Source organism: Eschscholzia californica, unplaced genomic scaffold (genome assembly GCF_041429995.1).
Source record: "Eschscholzia californica isolate CP2 unplaced genomic scaffold, dmEscCali1.0.p SCAF_2, whole genome shotgun sequence".
Taxonomy (NCBI): Eukaryota; Viridiplantae; Streptophyta; class Magnoliopsida; order Ranunculales; family Papaveraceae; genus Eschscholzia; species Eschscholzia californica.
The window spans coordinates 42,823,289-42,843,443 of NW_028238309.1; the positions used below are offsets into that span (position 1 = coordinate 42,823,289).

Genomic DNA, 20,155 nt, shown 5'->3' on the forward strand with positions numbered 1-20,155 from the left:
AAGTTTAGAAAGGTAAAGAGATTATTTTGGAAAACTGAAGGTAAAAATGTCACTTTGACATTATAAGCTAACCATGTCATTTGACAACGTAAAAGTAATAATGTTATTGTGACAATATAAGAGGTAAATATATCAATATGAAAACATAAGGATAAAAATATCAATACAAAAATATAAGGATAAAAATATTATTTTCTTAGCATAAAAGTTAGAATGACATTTTGGTAATATAAGAAATAAGTGAGAGTCTTAATTCTACTTAATAATCAAATTCCTAAACATATAATTTTCATTTACATAAAAATTAGTTATCAACCAAACAAAAAATTATAGAATTTTACGAAATAACAATGACATCCAAAACGAAGAATTGTTAATAAGTAGTATGTTTCGTGAAAGACTTTTCATAAAAGCTCTTTTATTTTGAATAACTTATTTTTCTAATATAAAATATATTAAGAGACTGAGGTTCGTGTTATTCTTGGTCGGTGTTATGGGAAAATAAAGAAATTTTCCGGGGTGTGAAGTTTTGGGTGGAAACAAAAAGAATTACTAATTTTTTGTTTCTCCCAAACAACCAAATCTTTATACTCCACTTTTCATCTTCTTCTTCCTTTCACCTATCACCGCCATCTCCGGCGAATTTCACCATCACCGGCGACTTCCACCATTTCCGGCGAGATCTTTTTTTTTCCTCTCTTTCTCCTTCTCTCCTTCTCTCCCTCTCTCTCTCTTCTGCCTCTCTCTCTCTCTTCTGGTTCTCTTTCTTCTCTCTCTATCTGCTCTCTCTCTCTCAGGCGAAGGGAGGAGCCCCTTCATCTGAGCTCGTGTGGTTGTAAACCAGACGAGATCTGGTCTGAAGAAACCAGATTCCGTCTGGTTGCAAACCAGACGAGATCAATTTTCTTCAGACCAGATCTCGTCTAGTTTACAACCAGACGAGCTCCGGCGAAGGGGCTCCTCCCTTCGCCGGAGACAGAGAGAGCAGATAAAGAGAGAGTCAGGAGAGAGAAGAGAGAGAGAGAAAGCAAATAGAGAGAGAGAGAGTCGGGAGAGAGAAAAGAGAGAGTCTGGAGAGAGAAGAGAGAGAGCAGATAGAGAGAGAGAGAGAGAGTCAGGAGAGAGAAGAGAGAGAGAGAGAAAGGGGAGAGAGAAGATGCCGGTCGTCGCCAACGACTTTCTTCCGGCAACTTAAAGGTGCGTTTGGTTTGGATTTTTTTGGTTTTCCACCGTCTTTCCCGAAATTTTTTCTGCTTTCCTCAAAACGGTGGCCTTATTCTTTTGTTACAAAAAGAAAAAAAAGAGTTACTTGGTGTCTTTCCCATAATTGGAATTAGATCGTCTGGTTTGAAATGAATCCTTTCACTACAGTCAATCCAAATTAGTACAATAAGTTGTTTCCAAGAGTTTGACTCTACAAATTAGACAAAAATAGATATGGTAAAATTTGACTAGAGTCAATTTAGACCATAATTGGAAAAAAAAACAGTCAATGCTGAATTCATATCACCATACATTTAGAAGATGATAAGTTGTAAGTTACAATTTGGATGAATTCTAATTGTATGGGATATTTTCGCACTCCCATGTGAGACCATAGTTTAAACCATTGAAAAAAATCTGAATTAGCACTACACTTTTTAGTGACAGTAGCATTATCCTATGATTAATTATCTAATCCTTATTAAGGATTAAAAAAAGGGATATTATTAATATAACCTTGAATCCATTATCCATTGACACTCATCAATTTGATACAATTAGCTAGCTAGGTATAGTGGTATACCTTAATCAACATTACTAATTGTTCCTTGATTACAATTTCTTAATAACACTAAATTGTACGTAAAGTTACAACTAATTATTCAATAAGACTTAAATAAAGTACAATCAAGCTAGCTAGCTAGTTAGATTCTCAATTGATGATCAAAGAAAGAGGAGAGAGAAGAAAGGAGATTGTGAAGGAAGGAAGGAGGATTGTGGTTAATTGTCAGATCTATGTGGTTGCTTGTCGGTTGAGAAACATAATATGATAATACTATTTCTTTCTTTGATAATATATAGTCTGATCCAACCAATAAAAAAACCCAACTTAGTTGAATCCCAATAACTTAAAAAAAAACTAACATTATATCAACAGCTAGAACTAGGGTTTTAAGAGAGAAGGAGATATGAAATATGTTAAAGAAAGGGGACCTAAAATTAGAGAGCACATGAGAGTTGTCTGAGTTAAGAAAAGGGTTTTTGTTTTGTTTTAAAAAAATGTAGGAGAAGAAGGGGGAAGAGGGGGGGAATCATGAGAGGAGGAAACTAATTAACTGTTTAATATCGTCGGTGGGCACATGTTTATGTATGAGTATTATCCATCCAACTATTGTAGCTCCTACATTTGTGGCCACACTGGCCTAGGATGTTACTTTCTTTTTTTGCCCTATGTTTTAAATAGTTTAATTTATTATAAAATTACTGACATATTCTGATAAAACAAGTCTTTCTTTTTCTATTTTATTGTTTGGTGATTCATTTTTTTTTAATTTTTGCTCTATAGATTCATCTTATATCCAATCATATTATTTAAAGGCGGATATAGCTAAGACACCACTTCTAAAACAAATCGGACAAACCAATTATTTTGAGATTCAAAATCTACATGCGACATACTTATGTGTCGAACTTTATACGATTTAAATTCACTTGTTAATCTTAAGAACTTTTGAATCGACCAATTAAAAGAAGAGCCGTTTAAACTCATTTGTAGGCAAATTTACGTAGTTGAATTTTAACTCCTTTTTAAATTGGTAATTATTTAGATTTATCCCCTCACGTCTTCACAAACAGTGGCGAAGCCAGAAATTTTCTTCTGTGGGGGCACTTTTAAAAAGAGAAACCCATATAAAATAATAAATCAACAATATATATTAACCTGTTATATTTTAATTTAGTGCATTGAATATTTTCCGTATCGACTCAATAGAAAAGTGGTTCGTCCGACACTTTTTGAAGAAAAAGAACTACACAATTTAATTTAGAAATATATACAAAAGAAAGCAAAAAAGAAAAAAACACTTGCTATTTAGTGGAAAAAATTTACACGCAATCAAAATTCTAAAGGTAAATAAATTATATAATATTCATGTTTTTATCCTATTTGATTTGTAAGGCAACTGACTATATACGATCACGTTTTTACAAAAATATTTTACGTTTCATTTTGATTGTAATTTAGTGGTTACACTTTATTTATGTAAATAAGCAAGCTAGGTAATTAATCTAACACATTGAACGAAAATTTAAATGTTATGCAAAAAATATAATTTTATTTCAAAGAGGAGATGATTAGGAAAAATCGTGTTACTCATCAGACTAGGTTTACCAAGAAATTAAATTACAAAATAATTGGTATATATCATTTCACGTACAAAGAATGAGATTATGGTGAGATGGAGTTTACACTATTTTTCCATGGACTTGAATTATAATTGCTTAATTTTTGTAGTGAATACATATGAGAAGTGGATTTTCTTTAAAAACTAAATAGTGGGTTTCCTACGAAGAAAAAAAATAAAAAAATTCATTTAAAAATTTTTAAAAATTATTTGAGAGTAGTGTTAAGGGAAGGTCTTGGGAGCTTGTGGGGGACATGGCCCTTACTAGCCCCGCCCCGTTCACAAATAACATATAAGTTTTTACTAAAACTACCCACTTTTAATGTCAAACTGAATTTACTTCCTTCTTTCTCTTCTTTTTCATCTTCAAATTCTTCTTTGTCTTCATCGTCTTTCCTATATTTCTCTATATCATCATATTTTGGTTCCTTCTCATACTTTTGTGTATCTTCTACTATTTTTTTCTTTTATGCACAAGACCTTCATCAATGCAGTTTCTCAAAAAATTAAAACAAAACTTGGATATTTGGGCAATCTTTCCTTATAATCTCCCTTTTAATAGTGATTTCGATGAAGTTGATAAAGTTAGAAATGAAGTAAATGCTGGATATGGTTAAGGACGGATCCATGGGGGTGCGAGGGGGTGCGGCAGCACCCCTTGGATCCTTCAAAAAAAATATAGTAGTAGTAGTAGTAATTTTTTTTTTAATATATATTAGGTATATCTAAGATATATGTCCTGATGTAATAAAGGACAAAGAAAAGGCTTCGGTGTGGTGGTTAAAGCGTGGGTGTGGGACTGTGAGGTCATGAGTTTGATTATGTCTACAAGCATTTTGAGTGTTTATTTACATTTATATGTCCATACCTATATATACACGACCGTGTGTATTGATGACATCAAGCAGAACTTGGCTCAATGGTGGAGGTGTTGAGTTCCAGACTTGATATGCAACTTCAAGAATTAAATGCTTTCTTTCATAAAAAAAAAAGAATTAAATGCTTGTTTCACCGAGAAGAATATCGAGTTGTTCCGTTTTATCGCATGTTTGAGTCCATCTAGAGGTTTTGCCCATTTTCGACAAAAGTAAGTTGATGCATCTTGTTGAATTTTATCTGTCAGATTTCAGTTGTCTTGACGCTATGCTACTTAGTTCTCAGCTTGATAATTACATTTACGATATAAGGCAGAATGATGATATCTCAAATTAAGATGGGATTGGAGCTCTTGCTAGAACGTTGGTGAAAACTACGAGAGATAAAACATATCATCTAGTTTATTTGCTTATCACTTTAGCACTCACTTTGCCTGTTGTAACGGTCTCCGTTGAAAGAGTTTTTTCAGCTATGAAGTTAGTTAAAAGACGTTTAAGAAACAAGATGAGTGATCCGTGGGTGATTGATAGTTTAGTAGTGTTTATTGAAAAGAAGTTTTTTGTGAAATTGGCAATGAGCCGATTATGCGAACATTTCAAAATATGAACTCTCGTAAAAGTCAATTGCGTTTGTAATCGTAGATGTATTAATATAACTAATGAATATAAGTATTTTGTTAATTATTGTGTATGCAGAAAAATATATTTAAATAAATAAATCCGCACCTCCTAGGTGAAAATCCTGGATCCGTTCCTGGATATGGTTTAAGTGAAAATTAAAGCACGGATTAAAAAGAAAGAGAGAGATAATAGCAAGAAGATGATGAGAATGAGGAAAAAAGGAGTCAAGGATAAAATATTTGAATGTGGTGAGAGGAGGGAAAAGGAAATGAATTGAGTTTTACATATAAAGGGTAATTCAATCGAACATAAGGAGGAACAACCAATTTAAAGATAAAGAATGATTTAAAGACACCACCCACTCAAACTCAAACAAGACCGGGACTATAGCCAACTAGACAATGACCTAAAACCCAACTACATTATTTATACCTTAATAGTCCAGTTCAAATAACCAAAGACCGGTCCTATGGCCAACTAGATAATGACCTAAAGCCCAACTACGTACATTATTTATACCCTAATAGTCCAGTTCAAATAACCAAAGATCGGGCCTATAACCAACTAGACAATGACCTAAAGTCCAACTACATTATTTATACCCTAATAGATGTGATAAGCTCGATAACCGCCCACTCAAACTCAAACAAGACCGGGCCTATAGCCAACTAGACAATGACCTAAAGCCCAACTACATTATTTATACCCTAATAGTCCCAATTCAAATAACCAAAGATTCCAGCTTCTCTGGGACTCAAACTTGGGACCTCCAGGGCTTTCTGGAGTTTACGTCAACACCTTGGACCGCTTAGGCTACCAACTATTGACAGTGAGAAATAAAACTTGAATTTGAGATAACAAAAAAAATTGTAATTTTCTGATATATGAAAATCGAAAACTTATTTGTTACTTTTTAAAGTGAAAAAAAAATTCAGCTACCAATAAAAAGTACTTTCTTTTTTGCCTTCTGGTTTGTGACCAACTTCCTTTTAACCCCCTATTTTTCGTAAATTCAAATTTGGCTTATTTATTTTTCAATCAGTTAACCTTTTTGTTATCATAATTATCCTTCTTATAAAAATAGTTTCAGAATAGAATTAATTCAATAACATTAAACCGCCTCATCTCCTCCACTTCACCACATTTTACCTCCACCTAGAATGGCATTTGTGATTCTTGTGATTACCTTCCATTCTACATATCTATAGATAGAGAGAGATGCCATTATGTTGAACTGATAATGCAGTAGAAGTGGATCAAGAGGTTAAGCTACCAACACTCTCATAGTAGGCCCGGCCCACATGAACTCATAGATTGTGAGCATACGTCCTGCTTCTCTAAGAACTCCCTCAATGGACGGAAAAAGATCAGCCACAGGAGTAAAAGAGTTGCTGTTGGCTCGGCCCATTTACACTAGCAAACATTTGGGCTCAGAGCAACTCCAATGAGAGCCTCCTAAGAGACCTCACTAAAATGAATTGTCAAATAATTCTCATCTCACTAAATCTCATTTTTATTACTTTGACTTCAAATTTTGATCATTTACAGTATCAATGACATATCTTGGAAGGAACAAGAAGCATGTCGGAAAAATGAAAAATGTGATTTTGGAGTACTTTAGTCCTGATTTGCCATTGTTTGGGGCAACTCCAATTTAGGGGTTCGGACTCCCAATTTTCAGAGTCCTGAATTTTAGGAGCTCCTGAATTTTTTCAGGGCTCCCGAACCCAAACGATGTACGCGTGTGATGTACATGTGCTAGATTTTGATTTCAATTTTTGAATATGTATTATTAGTTTAAAATATAAAATTTGATATTATTCTTGAAAGAGAATTTTGAAAAGATAAAAAACAAGACGGAGAAAAGGTTGAGAAGTATAAGATTTAAAACAATGTATCGTAGGGGTGTGTGCATTGAAACAAACAATGTATAAGACATGTTATGTGCCTGCATTATAATGATGGATATGATCATAGACAATACATTTGATGTTATTGATTCATGACTAAATTGTAAATGATCATAATACCAGTGACACAAATGTCAAACTAGAAAATAACAACACATCAATTAAATTAAAACAGGTCACATTATCAATTACAATAAAACAGGTCCCTCATCAGAAAGATAAAAAAATCTTCATCATCTAAATTGACTCAAACTAAAAACGTCTGATTAGGATATATCCCTACAATAACTACTACCATGTATTTCTCTCCTTACTTTTTTCTCTCACGATTTATGATGTCGAACTTATAATGAAATCATATTTTTGTGTTAAAATGAATGTATCAAGATTCAAGAATATCCCAATCTAGGATATAAAAGGAAAAAACAGAAAATGGAAATGAAAAAAATAATTGTGAGCAGCAACTGAATTCCCAAAAAAAATTTAGTACACATAAATATGAAACCAAATATGCCTAAATGCACTTCTCAATAACATAAAATAATTTCTACAAATCACATCTAAATAGGAGTTTTTCTTCTTTCTTTTTTGGTTCTTGCTGCTCCTACTAGAGACGAGGAAAAAAACATACTCTGAAAGAACAAATAGAAACAGCCAAAATCAAGCATACAAAAAAACACCTCATTCTGAGGTCAAGTTACCATATTGCCATGGATTGAACTCGATCGATCTTACATCAGCTTCAACTATGCCTTCTGAACTGTCTACTGCAGCTCGATGTTCGGTGTATTTTCCATTGAATTGATAAACCTCTAGGTCACCCCATGGTGTGGGAGTAACTTCACCAGACACGTCGAACCACCTCGGAACGAAATGCTGACCCTTGGACTCTCGGTTTCTCTTTTCAGCTCTCTGCCTCTCCTCGAGACTGGAAAAAAAGACATTAATAAATATATAACTCTGGCTATGGTTGCACATGAAACATGTCAATTGAAACTTAGCACTAGAATTGGTAAAAGAGTTATGCTGTCAATTTACTTCTCACGATCAAGTTAAAGAGATGAGATAGTCCTGACACGAAAATATACTACTTGTCCACCAAATGTTTACCTCAATTCTATCACTTAGATAGTTTGAGACCCGGATTAGATTTGAAAATGAGGAATCAACACGAGCCACGTGATATTCTTTCACAAAGTAGTGGTGAAAAGTGTCAAACTTTTCATGTAAACGGATATATATATATCAGAGAGAGAGAGAGAGATACCTGCTTTTCTCGGCGCCAGCTTTGGACAGATCACCCTTCTCAAGTGCATATCTATCTGGACGTAAACGAGAATCTGATGCTAACAGCTTCCTTGGTGCAGTATCCAAGCTGTTTATTTTATGGGCAAAGTGTGTGTACTGGAATTTGTCATTTGGAGGAACATCAGCTACTCTCCACACCTGTACAATAGCCATAGTTAGCTTACCTGCCAAAGAATGAGTCGTTCGTTTGTTCTTTTCTTAAGAACAAATGAAGATAAAAGTGATTGAAGACAAATCCAGCTACTAGGCAACCTAAAGTACCTGTTAATTGGATGCTGAAATTTTGTAAACTACCTAACTAATATATGACCAACTTCACAAAATGCAACTAACCTCTTTCAATTCAGTGCCTGAAATTGGTTCGCCTTCCATGTCACATGGTTGATAACTCATATACTCATTCCACTTACCAGTCATCAATATTTTTGGCTCCTCGGATGAATTATAAACATATCCATCCACTTCGTAGCGACCAGCACTGAAAAAGTTCATAACTTGGTATGAGACATCAGAACATAAATCGAGGAAGAAATAACGAACGAGGGCCTCAAAAGGAAATAATAATAACTTATCCTTTTACATGTAGTAATTGAGCGGGTACTACATGGTTTAAACATGGGTGTTGTCGATGCAACTTTGTCATGCCTTGGAGTTGGAAAGATAAACTTAAATTACTGGTGCAACTAGTAGCTAATGCAATTGACCTTAGAAAGTTCATCAGAAAATAGAACATACCCAAACCAACCACAAGGTTGAAAGTATAACACAACTTTATCTCCAGTTGTCAGGTTTGTCATGATCATCTCTCCTGGAGAGTCAACCCATGTCCGGCCAAATATGAGGTTGTTAACTTTAGTGGGAGGAGGCACCAAATCTATGATAACTCCGTCTCTTTTAAGGGTCACTCTTGTCCTGCATAGAGATAAGTATACAATTAAGAAACTATGCAGACTGAACAAAACCGTTAAAAGCAGTAAAACTAAAAAAGAAAGGGCACATTTTTGTTTTAAGGAAAAGTGCCACAATATAATATCTGCTTATAAAAATGACCAGAGAAGTAAAGTTAGCTGAAAGCCTGAAAGGAGCCGAAGCACAAGCTTGACACGGTCAAGAGAAGCAAATATGAGACCCATTTTGTGGTTAAGTACAGAGGAACAAATTTGGATCCTTTTTTTGGCTTTTGCTGGGTCAAGAGAGTCCAGGTTCTCCCTCTAGGTGAAGCAGTGGGCCGACACTCGAGCTAGTGCATGATTATAGATGACATCCATAACATAAAACATTATTTAAAAAACCAAGATCAGAGGTTTCCATAAAAAAAAAATTCTACGTCCATATTCAACTCAAATATTATAGAATCCAGAAACTTTTTATGCAACACTAGTGGAGAAGAAATATATATACAAGGCTTACCTTCCAACAGGATAAACATCAACAGAATTTCCCAAAAATTTGGTCTTTAACTTGGAAGTCACATCGTACGCAAAATGTTCATTTTCAGCATGGCCAGCGCTCATTGGGGGATGATGACTCACCTGTAATAAGATTCACAGTTCTGAGACTTGAATTAACAAAACAAACAGTGTTGAGCTTAGAGAAACAATAACAAGTACAAATCATTATTCGGAAGTTGAAACTCGCCTGCTCTGAAATGAAGGTGATTCCACCATGATTAACCAATTCATAAGTCTCACCAAGTATGGGATTAAAAGGCTTCCAGGTCCTTTGGTAGGCGTAATAGACAGATATTGCCCACGATGCTAAAATCAATAACAATGAATTTTGTTAAACCACAGATTATGGCCGAGTACGAAATAAAAATAAACAAGCCGAATATACTGAAGTAACCTTAAACATAGTAGAATACTTACAAGTATAGACCAATCGCATGTAAGGATCTTCACATTGATCTGCCTTATCTAACAAGTGTGAATATTCCATTAACTGTGTCAAGAATTACGTAAATTTTTAGACGACTCTTTAGTCTATAAATATATATGTGTATAATGTATGTATAGAGAACATCTGAATTCTCCAATGCTAAACACTAGAGTGAGACGATGGAATTTGCACAGACCTCTGCCATTTTCTGAAGCATTGTCATTGGCTCAAAAATGATAACAGGAAGTGTAACCATTGATGTAACATCAGAACCTATATATTTCTGCATCATTCTCCAGTAACCGTCTCTCTCCTGCAAAAAAGACTCAAAATGTAAGAAAAAGAAAAAGATGACAAAGAAAATACTATAAAAGCAAAAGAAGAATAGAAAGCACCTCTTGCTTCCATCGTCCTTTGTTCGCTTCTTCTGCCGCATCCTCTGTACCTCCTTCGGGATTTATAACTTCAAGCCCCTCGTACCCAACCAACCTGCATCAACCGGATATACGATAAAATGATCAGCGAAAACGTCTATCGAATGAATAAACATGAGACGAGGTAAGAGAGCCTGGTTGTTATTGTGGCATTTCAATTCATAACAAAAAAAAAATTAAGAGTTTAAGCTCAAGCATACTGAAACACCAATATTCAAAAAGTTCAAACCATGAAGCTTAATCTTCACAATCAACTTCACTCCAGAATCTTATAAACTTATGACTCTAACGTGTAGTTTCAATTGACTATAATGTCAAAATTCAATCATCATAAACAAAACCCTAATTAGGGTAGAAAATCAAATGAAAACGTAACAGAATTAGTAGATAGAAGTTCAGATATCAAGACACTAAAACTAGCAGATATTTGAGTTCATCAAGTGTTATTTCAAACAGAAAGAGATCAATCAATCATTCAATCAATCAATCAATAAATAAACATAGAGAGAATCAAATGTTGAATACCCGTTAACAGATTTGTGCATGGCGGAGCCAAAATTAGACAAGCTAGAAGCGATGGAAGCAAAGAAACCACCACCTTGTTTCTGATCTTTGGAAGCCATAACTGGATCCCTAAAGAAGTTTCAGAACACAGAAGTGATCCCTAAAATTTAGATTTGATGGAGGAGCGAGAGAGAGGCTAAAAAGCCCTAGATCGATTTTCTCAATTTAAAAGAGAGAGAAATCAAATGAGAGGAATAGAGAAGGGAGGGAGATCAGAGGTCGTCAGCGAGGGCGACAATAATTAATAAAATTAATTAAACTTAAGATTATTAAGAAGTGGGACCAGAAAAAAGGTGATTACTTTGATAAAATGTTACGAACAGGTAGGATGATCGGGTGGATTTCGTTGGCCTCCCAACCCGGAATCTATTTACCACTTTTCTTTTATTAAGAAACAAATTCTTCTGCTTAGCGTCTCCAAATTTTTTTTTGTTTTAAGGACAAACCATTCTATTAAATGGAATAAACCGAATACAACATGATCCAAAGAACAGAAAAAAATGTTATAACAAAAAGGATCAAAATGTAAAAATTAACGTTAAAGGATTAACTTGCCACAAGAGAATAACTCAAGGGGTTAAAGCTGAATCTGCATAGTGGTGAGCAGCTTGATTTGAACTTTAGTGGCAATACTGGATGGTTACCCATGTGGTTCTATATTTAGCACGTAGATCTTCGAGGTCCCCCAGTAATCGCCACGAGGCAGTTTGTGTTCATCCGATATAAGATGAACCATAATCCTAGAATCTCCTTTTATAACATAATTTTCCAAACCCATCTCTTCTCCAAGTCGAAACCCTAACTTGAAGCCGACAAGTTCGCTATGTAAGGGTGATTTTGGTTCAAAGACCTGTGTTTTCGCCTAAATGATAACTCCAGTCGAATCTATTGCCACTGCCGCCGCTGCTGCATGCACCTCTTTAAAAGCTCCATTGACGTTGATTTTTATTTTACCTGGTGATGGTGCTATCCACTCTTCATCCTGCACAATATTAGGGTTAGTAAAAATTGGTAAAGGAGAGGAACAAAACCTGAGTTCCATTTTGATTGATAACCAACATATTTTCAGATCTAAGGTCAGGTTATTAATAACCACCTCATTTCTCTGTTTCCACCAACCCCATAACAAATAGGTATATCTCTTCCATGTATCCGTAGCCATATTACCATTATCGAGTATTTCCTTAGCATCTCCAAATTTTAATTGAGACATTTAGGTGTCGTTTGGCAACCAAAAGTAGAAGTAGTTTTGCTTGTAGTAGAAGTTCTTTTGCTTTATAAAAGTAAAAAAGTTTCAAAAGTATATTTGGCAAAAATGTTACTTATAGGTAAAAAAAGTCAAAAAGTTAGTTTGGTAACTCAATTTACTTTTAATAATTTTATTTTTCTTTCTCATGGAGATACTTGATTTTAGTTGAATTTATTTATGATTTCCACGATTACTTGCGTATACGAAGTAATGGCGACATTGGTGGTAGTGGTGGTGCCATGAAGTGGTGGTGGTTGAGGTTTGATGGTGAGGTGGTAGAGGTATGAGGGTGGCAACAGTGGTGGTTGTGGTGGAGGTATGATGGTGGCGATGGTGGTGGAAGTATGGTGGTGGTGGAAGTACGATGATGGTGGAAATACGTGGTGGATAAGGTATAATGGTGGCAGCGGTGGTGCTTGTGGTGGAGGTATGGATGTGGTAGAGGTGTGATGGTGGTGGAAGTATGGTGGTGGTGGAAGTACGGTGGTGGTGATGGTGGAAATACGGTGGTGGTTGGGATATAGTGGTGGTTGATAAAGTACGTGAGTGATAGTGACGGAGTTATGATGGTGGTGGATAAGGTACGTGAGTGATGGTGACGGAGTTATGGTGGTGGTGGTATGGTGATGGTGGTAAAGGTGTTGGATAAGATATGCAGGTGGTAATGATAGAGGTATGATGGTGGTGGTGAAGGTACCGTGTTGGTGGTGAAAGTATGGTGGTGGCGGTGAAGGTACGGTGGTAGTGGTGAAGGTACCGTGTTGGATTTATGAATCCAAGTAATAGTTTTTGGTTTGTTTGGCACCTAATAAGAATCTTATGATTTATTATTATTTGAGTATTTTTAAACGCTTCTTTAAAAAAATATTGAAGAAACCTTGTTCTCAAAACTCGTTTTTCCAAATATCGTTTCATTCGGGAACCCTTCGTTTTCTTCATAAATTTTTTTTTTCCGGGAACCATTTTTCAATTTTTTTTTCAAAAATAGTTTTTCTCGAAAGCCGTTTTTCTTTGAAAATCCTTTTTCCCCAAAAAGAAAATTCTCGAAATTATTTTTTTCAAAATTAATTTTTTCGAAAATTATTTTTTTAGGTAATCGAGATTTCATGAAACTTTTTTCTTACGAAAAAAACACAATTCGGGAAAACGGTCTTCATGAAGTGAAAAAAAACGATTTTCGGTAAAAAAAAAAAACAGGTTTGGAGAAAAAAAAATTTCAAGGAAAATATTTTTTCGGAAAAAAAATTATTTGGAGAAGAATCAGTTTTCAAAAAAAATTGGGTTTTGGAAAAAACGCTTTTCAAAAAAAAAATGATTTTTTGAAGGAAAAAATGATTTTCGAGAAAAATATTTTTTAGAGAAAAAAATGATTTTTGAAAAAAATAATTATTTTGTTTGATTTTAAGTTTTGAAATCTAGATTTATAAAATCCTACGGGGTAAGGTGGGATTTTAGTCTAATACAAATTTTGGAATTAGGAATCTTTAGGATTCAAGAGTCATAGGATTCTTGGTAGCCAAATAGACCACAGATTCTTGAATCCTACCAAATCTCACATTTGATAAGAATCCTACTTAGGATTCAACCAAACACACCATAAATGACATTTTGAGAAACTCAAATAAACAAACATTTCTTTAAGTTGCATTGGAGATGCTCTTAGAATGAAGTTTTTAAAATGAAAGATATCGCTTATAAAATATATATTTTTGAAATGGATTGCATTTTTTAAATGGAGATTATCTTTCATAAAAAAAAAACTACGTAAACGTTACATGGACGAGGTTGCTCTGTAAGCAAGGAAAACACTTTTTAATTTATCGTCATTAGAAATTGACACCTAAGTAATTTTTAGGGTTTTCGAGTGTTGTTTTGAAGATATCTTTTGAATTGAAGATCAAGAAAATCCAAATTTACACTTGACTCGTAGAACAACTTGAACTTTTTCTTCACCTTGGAATTTATCATTGCTCCACATGATGCACCAAAGTATATGGAGCGCGAGTTGTATATGGAAGTTTAGAATGCGAGAAAGTTTTTAATTAAAATTTTACTATGAACAAGATCATGTCATGCTTCACTGTACCTTCGCGAAAGCAATATGGTTTCACTTTCAGGTAAGAACAGATCAAATAGTTACTACCAATCAATGGATCCATCAATGGAAAAATCTAGATGAAGAATTGACCCTACTATACGCCAAAATACTTTGGTTTATATGGAAAGCACGTTGTGAAAATTGCTTCACCACAAAGAAACAAAGTCCGAGAAAAATGATAGACAGGATAAATACCACCTCTATTACGCCTCTTAAGATTGAATCTATTATCACTAACAAATGCAGGGAAAAAACTAAGCAACAAACATGGAGACCTCCATCGATACCATTCATAAAGCTTAACGTCGACGCATCTTTTTCCAATAGCACAGAACCAGCCGGCATAGGTTGTATCATCAGAGATAAAGACTCTGCTTTTATTATAGCAGCGGCAGACTCAGTACGATGTCAGAATGTGAAAGTATCGCCATCCTCTTCAGCATTAGATGGGCCATAGAGTTGAACATCACCCATGCGCATATCGAAAGTTATAACCAAGCTCTAATACTCTTCATCAACGGTCAAAATGTTGGCCTTCACTAGCAATCCAAAAAGATAATGCAACAAGTGAAAGAACTCAAAGACAAATTTGACGGTATGATATTCACCTTCGTTCTTAGGGATTGCAACGCTCAGGCAGATGCACTAGCAAAACGGGGCAGAAGAAATGATCGAAGGAAAGTGTGGAATGTAATACCCTCTTTTATTACTGCTTTACGCTAAAAACTATGTACTTGCTTGTTCAGTAATGTTATTATCCTTCATCGAAAAAAAAAAAGATCTAACTCGATAGTTTTGGTTAAAGTGTCAAAACACATATACGGTATCAATAACTGCTAAGATTTCAGTCGTCAAACAATTTTCATCAGGTGTTAATCAACAATGCCATATCGTTGTTATACTTGTGCCACATCACTTAGTACAACATTTACTGACTCTAAAATACAATTATTTGAGCAAGTTAGAAATTGTTACTACGGAACCGTGATATTTGAAGGATGTACATCTAAATAAAGTAAACTAGTGGATATATGATCCTTAGAAGGCTGTCTATGGATAAATGTTAGCAATTTAAAGTGGTTGGCTATTACTTGGTAAGGTAGGTTCTGACAAAGAATACAAAAAGTTGCATAAATGGTGGCATCGAGGTATTAGTAAAATCTTTCGTTTATATAATGGATTACAACAACACTTGCCATTTTTCAGTTAGAACAAGCAAAAGTTGCAAATCTATCTGGACTTGTGAAAAAAATATTAGACCTTCTTTTCCATTTAAAATGGTGAATTACTGCTGCAAATTCCTGCTGTTATTACAGTTTTCATGGGCACAAAAAAGAATCAGATTAATTTACATCATCCTATGAGTTGCATACTTGGTTTCAGAAAGGCATAGAATAGGGCATGATTTGCCTACTACATTAGCTTTTGACGTAGACTTTTTCTCCTCTGTCGGAGCAAGTAAATGCGACCATAAACCCATTGTTTACTTGGTTTCGACACAGTTTGCTGCAAAATATTAATAAGAGAAATTAGAAGTTAAAATTCAAGATGACACCTTTAGGATTACTTGGAACATTTGGCAGTTAAATATAACAGGCAGACGGTTTCATTTTCTTCACCAAGTCATGGACATTCTAAAATAATGTATTGTTTGATCTGCATCATTTGGTGTGATGTGAAGGAAATACGACTTCTCATAAGAAATGTTGGTTGATTAAAGTTTTGGGCATCCAAATACTTGGTCCATGTGGGACTATACTTACCTCCACTTAAGTAGGGTTGAAGGGTTCTTTCCGTGTGGCCGCGATGTTAAGGTGTTAAGTTATGCAATAGCACGAGATTGTTCAGTGTTCGAAGGTAAGAAAAAAAAGGTAAAGTGAAATTACCTCCACTTTAGCACGAAATTCCAACGAGGACCCACACACATGACAATCTGCTCTATGAGGAGTTCTATTAAATTTGTCTGCCTTCAAAAATGCAAATACCTAGAAGAAAATTCTTAATAAAGTTAGGAGTTCTACTAAATTTGTGTCCCAATCTCTAAAGTGGGAGTGCTTGTTTTGAGATTGACGCTTTTAACAATTTTCTAGAAATTGAGGAGCGTTTTTAACTCAGAGGCGCTAATACACTAACCATGGGCGCCTTTAGAGCTTCCAATAAAGTTAGGACTTAAGGGACAACCGGGTATCATTGAGAGATGGACGAAGATGAACATCAACAAGTACCAAGCTTCCTGGAATTTATTGGGTGCTGTAGTAATATATAGTTAACTAATCTGACCTAAAAACAGAAGTTACGTCAAGACAATGTCCTACAACGATGCCAAAAAGGATAGCAAGAAACGTGATTTCGCTACATGTTAATGACTCAGGTCGATAAACAGAATATCAGGAGAAATATTATGTCAAAACGGCACAAACTGTGATATATCATATAAGTTACCTCCTCCCCGCAACTTGGGCATGCACCCTTTAATGCCACCAAGTCATTTCTCCACAAGCGTTGAAGTGCTCCAACTAAAACAAAGGACAAGAGTAAGCAGAAATTCAATTTGAAGACAAACGGGTTAAAAGAAATTAAACAGAAACAGAAGTAATTACCAGAAGCTGAAGCGATTGGATAACCAACCAAAGATCCCATTGCCACAAAAAGAATGTTGTTCAACATTGAAAGAGATTCAGAAGGAGCTGTTATGCCGTTTAAGAAAAATCTTGACTTGAAGGCATCTCTATAAGGCATAACAACTGTGAAGATGGTAGGCACAAGAAGAGCTAAACTACCCATGGAGAGTAATAAGATCCATACACTTGCTAGAGCTAAAACCTGTGAAGGATCTTCCTGCCCTACACACGGTCATTCTCAATCTTCAACCAATGCTATAAAAAAGCTATTAACCTCATTATATACTTCACATGATAATACAGATGATGACATTAATGAGAGGAAACACAAAGATGTAGAACTCGAGAAAGATCAATAACAAAGTAACAATCCTGGATCACAAAAAAGACTTTGAGATGATCGAGGACAGGTAAATAAAATGCAGGGCAGAATTTCAGTTTTAGGTTTGAAGTAATTTTATGTAGCCAATCCAGCACCAAAGCGAGCTGGAGAAGCTACGGTTATGACGAAGAACAATAAAAGCAGAAAAGCAGCAATTGAAATTAGCAGTTGTACATGAAGTCAAAAGATTTACATGGTTTAGTCGTAAAACCTACTCCACAATGAACAATGGAGTGATGATTTTTACTATGTATGAAAAATAAGGTTACAGATATTGCTCAAGAGAATCTGAATATATAACCCACTAAGCCTCACACTTGGCACCTCCACCAACTCTTCTGAAATCGAAAAATGGAATTATACGCTATTTAAGGCACTTCGAGTTTGATATCAACCCATATTCAGGACACTTTTCAACAGTTACATTCTAATCTAAAGCTAAAACTAGTAAGAGGAGGGGAAACAAAACCAATGAGAGTTACCCATTTTAACGTATAGCAATAGTTTGAAGACTAATTCAATCCTTGCTTAAAGTACTAAATGGAGATTCTTATATACTACTTAAGAACAAGGGCGGGCGGGAGAATATGTTTGAGCAATAGTGATTAATTTGTTCCAATTTTATCTATTTGGGTAACTACGAAAAGATGTCCTTACCAATTGAATCTAAATAATGCAAGAAATGTTTAGTTAAAAAAACCAAAATTTGAACTAAAAGTAATCATTAAAAGAGAATTACCTCAGCATCTGCATATGTTGATTGACGTCGAAGACTACAACGAGGATACTTAACAACATACTTAGAACCATATGATCTCAATTTCAGCTGTTCCAATGTTTTAACAAATCCATCAAGTTAAGTACTAGTACATAAAACCCATACAATTTTGAAGAATAAAAGTTTGATTACCTCTACTTTATCAAACATGTCATCTAAAATCAATGGTTTCCCATTATAGTAAGCATCCCTTGCCTAATCAAAAACACATAATTGTATTCAATAAAAGGTACTAACATCAATAAAAAAAAATAATACTGAATTAGGTTTAAATTGAAGAGTATACATACTTGACAATAAAGGGCTTCTAGGGTTTCTTTACTGGCAGTTTCAATTGGACCAACAAAGATACAGGAGGGTGCATCAGCAATGGCGAGTTCAGAGTGTGAACTCCTATCACCATAGACGTTCTTTTTCATCGAGATTCTACTGGAGAAGGGGTTAATTCCGCGTTCTCTTCCACCACCACCACCAGTGCCGCAAATATCAGGTGGTGGAGATGTGGCGGCGGGATGGGAGAAGGTAGCTCTGGTGCAACCCATTAATCCACCCACCACCTGCTAAAATGAAGATGATGTTAATTTCGCAGTTGCAGATAACGGAAAAATCGTAAGTTGGCACACGCAAGTGTGATAGTAGAGTAGCAGTTAAAAACCAGCCACAAAAATATCGTTAATACTAGCACTTTGGATACCTTGTGACACGTGTACAAAGTACTGGCCAATGATTTGTGATGTGTTCTTTATTTTCTTCTTTAGCCGATGTGATGGATTGAATTGGATTCTCAATCAATCACTCAATTGGATCAGCTTTGGACCTCTGGTGGGCTTGGGCTTGCAGAGGAGGCCTGTATAATCTCTCTCGTGTGACCCTTCATCAGAAGAAACAAGAAAAATTGTGTAGATTTTTGAGCAGAATTTTGATGTGGTTTGCGTTCAGTGAGTCAAAATCATCGGAAATACGAAACATAGCAAGCCATATAAGATTTATGTTCAAGATTTGTCTTTTTTTTCTTCTTGTTCCCTATCATTTCTCTAAAGCGATAGTTAGAAACAGATCACTAAGCCGGAGAGAGGAGTCTTCACTTTCACTACTTCATAACTTAAATAAGAAATTTGTACTGAAACTACATCGGTCAATCGAAACAAAAATTACACATCATGAGTTCTTACTAATGTATGAATTACTTGGGTCAAATTTTAAATTAAGACTCAACTTTCTAGTTACCAATAAGATCAGAAATCGAACTCAACAATTCGATGGTGAGAGGGAGAAAGTGAGAGGGAGAAAGTGAGAGAAACAATCTGAGAGGGAAAAAAATAGTTTGAGAATGCAAGATTCACGTACTGAATGTCGCTTAAATTGATAATATCCAGTCCAGTCAAGGTAAGCCTCCATATTTCACGTTTGAAGCCCTAAAGTCAGTTACACGATAAAATCGACCACTAGTGGCCAAAGAGTGAGTGAGTGAGTGAGTGAGAATTAGAGAGATTCGGGAAAGAATGTGAATGTGGTAGTCGTTGGCCCAAATCAATCGACAGTTTCGTGTGGTTTGTAGTCCCACAAAATTTAGAGGAGAAGATGATGGGTGTACAAGCAACATGTGTGCCTCCATAAAATCTTATTTTGGTTCTCATCCTTCTAATTGTTGTGTGCCGTGTGTAAAATTGGTTTTGCTTATAGTCCGAGCCCGGATTTTGTTTCAGGCAATACTGACTTAAGTAATATGCACTTTTAAGATATTATTGCTTGCAAATGATGATGACATTTTTTGATCAATTACAATTGCTTCATACTTTTACTATTTTATAACTAATTTTTTCATTTTTTACCATTAGACATGCCTAAAATTTGAAAAGAGAAGAAAATTTTGTGTTCAGATTTATGACAAAACACAAAAATTGGAGACATTAGTTCTTTGTCGTACCAAGTAATTAAAACAAAATATGGTAGACGTGTGACGCTAATTTAGTTGAAGTGATAATAGAAAATAAAAGAGAATAAAACACAAGAAGGGAAAGGAAGGAGAGAAAAGTTGAGAGTGGGGGGTC

At 35.0% G+C, this 20,155-nt stretch overlaps 2 protein-coding genes across 2 annotated transcripts; both read right to left on the reverse strand.

The window, feature by feature from the left end:
- Window positions 1–7,261: 7,261 nt before the first annotated feature.
- On the reverse strand, window positions 7,262–11,383 carry LOC147558092 (oxysterol-binding protein-related protein 3A-like). Its single transcript, XM_086659638.1, has 10 exons — window positions 10,938–11,383; window positions 10,374–10,467; window positions 10,175–10,291; window positions 9,969–10,041; window positions 9,739–9,857; window positions 9,511–9,632; window positions 8,836–9,012; window positions 8,434–8,578; window positions 8,060–8,238; window positions 7,262–7,720 (listed from the first exon to the last, which is right to left on the reverse strand). The coding sequence occupies exons 1-10, from the start codon at window positions 11,033–11,035 to the stop codon at window positions 7,474–7,476; spliced, it is 1,371 nt and encodes a 456-aa protein (XP_086515764.1). The 5' UTR covers window positions 11,036–11,383; the 3' UTR covers window positions 7,262–7,473.
- A 4,091-nt stretch (window positions 11,384–15,474) lies between these two features.
- Window positions 15,475–18,766, reverse strand: LOC147558093 (PGR5-like A protein). The gene is made up of 7 exons (XM_086659639.1): window positions 18,395–18,766; window positions 18,237–18,299; window positions 18,066–18,152; window positions 16,924–17,161; window positions 16,766–16,839; window positions 16,210–16,308; window positions 15,475–15,829 (listed from the first exon to the last, which is right to left on the reverse strand). Exons 1-7 carry the CDS (start codon window positions 18,644–18,646, stop codon window positions 15,737–15,739), a joined length of 906 nt encoding a protein of 301 aa, XP_086515765.1. The 5' UTR covers window positions 18,647–18,766; the 3' UTR covers window positions 15,475–15,736.
- Between the last annotated feature and the right edge of the window lie 1,389 nt (window positions 18,767–20,155).

What these genes read in the sequence shown, in the direction of transcription:
- LOC147558092 (XM_086659638.1), bottom strand. Translation starts at nt 11,035, where the DNA reads ATGGCTTCCAAAGATCAGAAACAAGGTGGTGGTTTCTTTGCTTCCATC. An exon ending in TGCTTCAGAAAATGGCAGAG is followed by an intron (nt 10,042 to 10,174) that starts GTCTGTGCAAAT and finishes TTCTTGACACAG; the next exon opens with TTAATGGAATATTCACACTT. An exon ending in CAGGCACTGAATTGAAAGAG is followed by an intron (nt 8,239 to 8,433) that starts GTTAGTTGCATT and finishes GCTATTGTACAG; the next exon opens with GTGTGGAGAGTAGCTGATGT.
- LOC147558093 (XM_086659639.1), bottom strand. Translation starts at nt 18,646, where the DNA reads ATGGGTTGCACCAGAGCTACCTTCTCCCATCCCGCCGCCACATCTCCA. An exon ending in ACATGTTTGATAAAGTAGAG is followed by an intron (nt 18,153 to 18,236) that starts GTAATCAAACTT and finishes ACATTGGAACAG; the next exon opens with CTGAAATTGAGATCATATGG. An exon ending in CAACATATGCAGATGCTGAG is followed by an intron (nt 17,162 to 18,065) that starts GTAATTCTCTTT and finishes TGTGTAGGGCAG; the next exon opens with GAAGATCCTTCACAGGTTTT.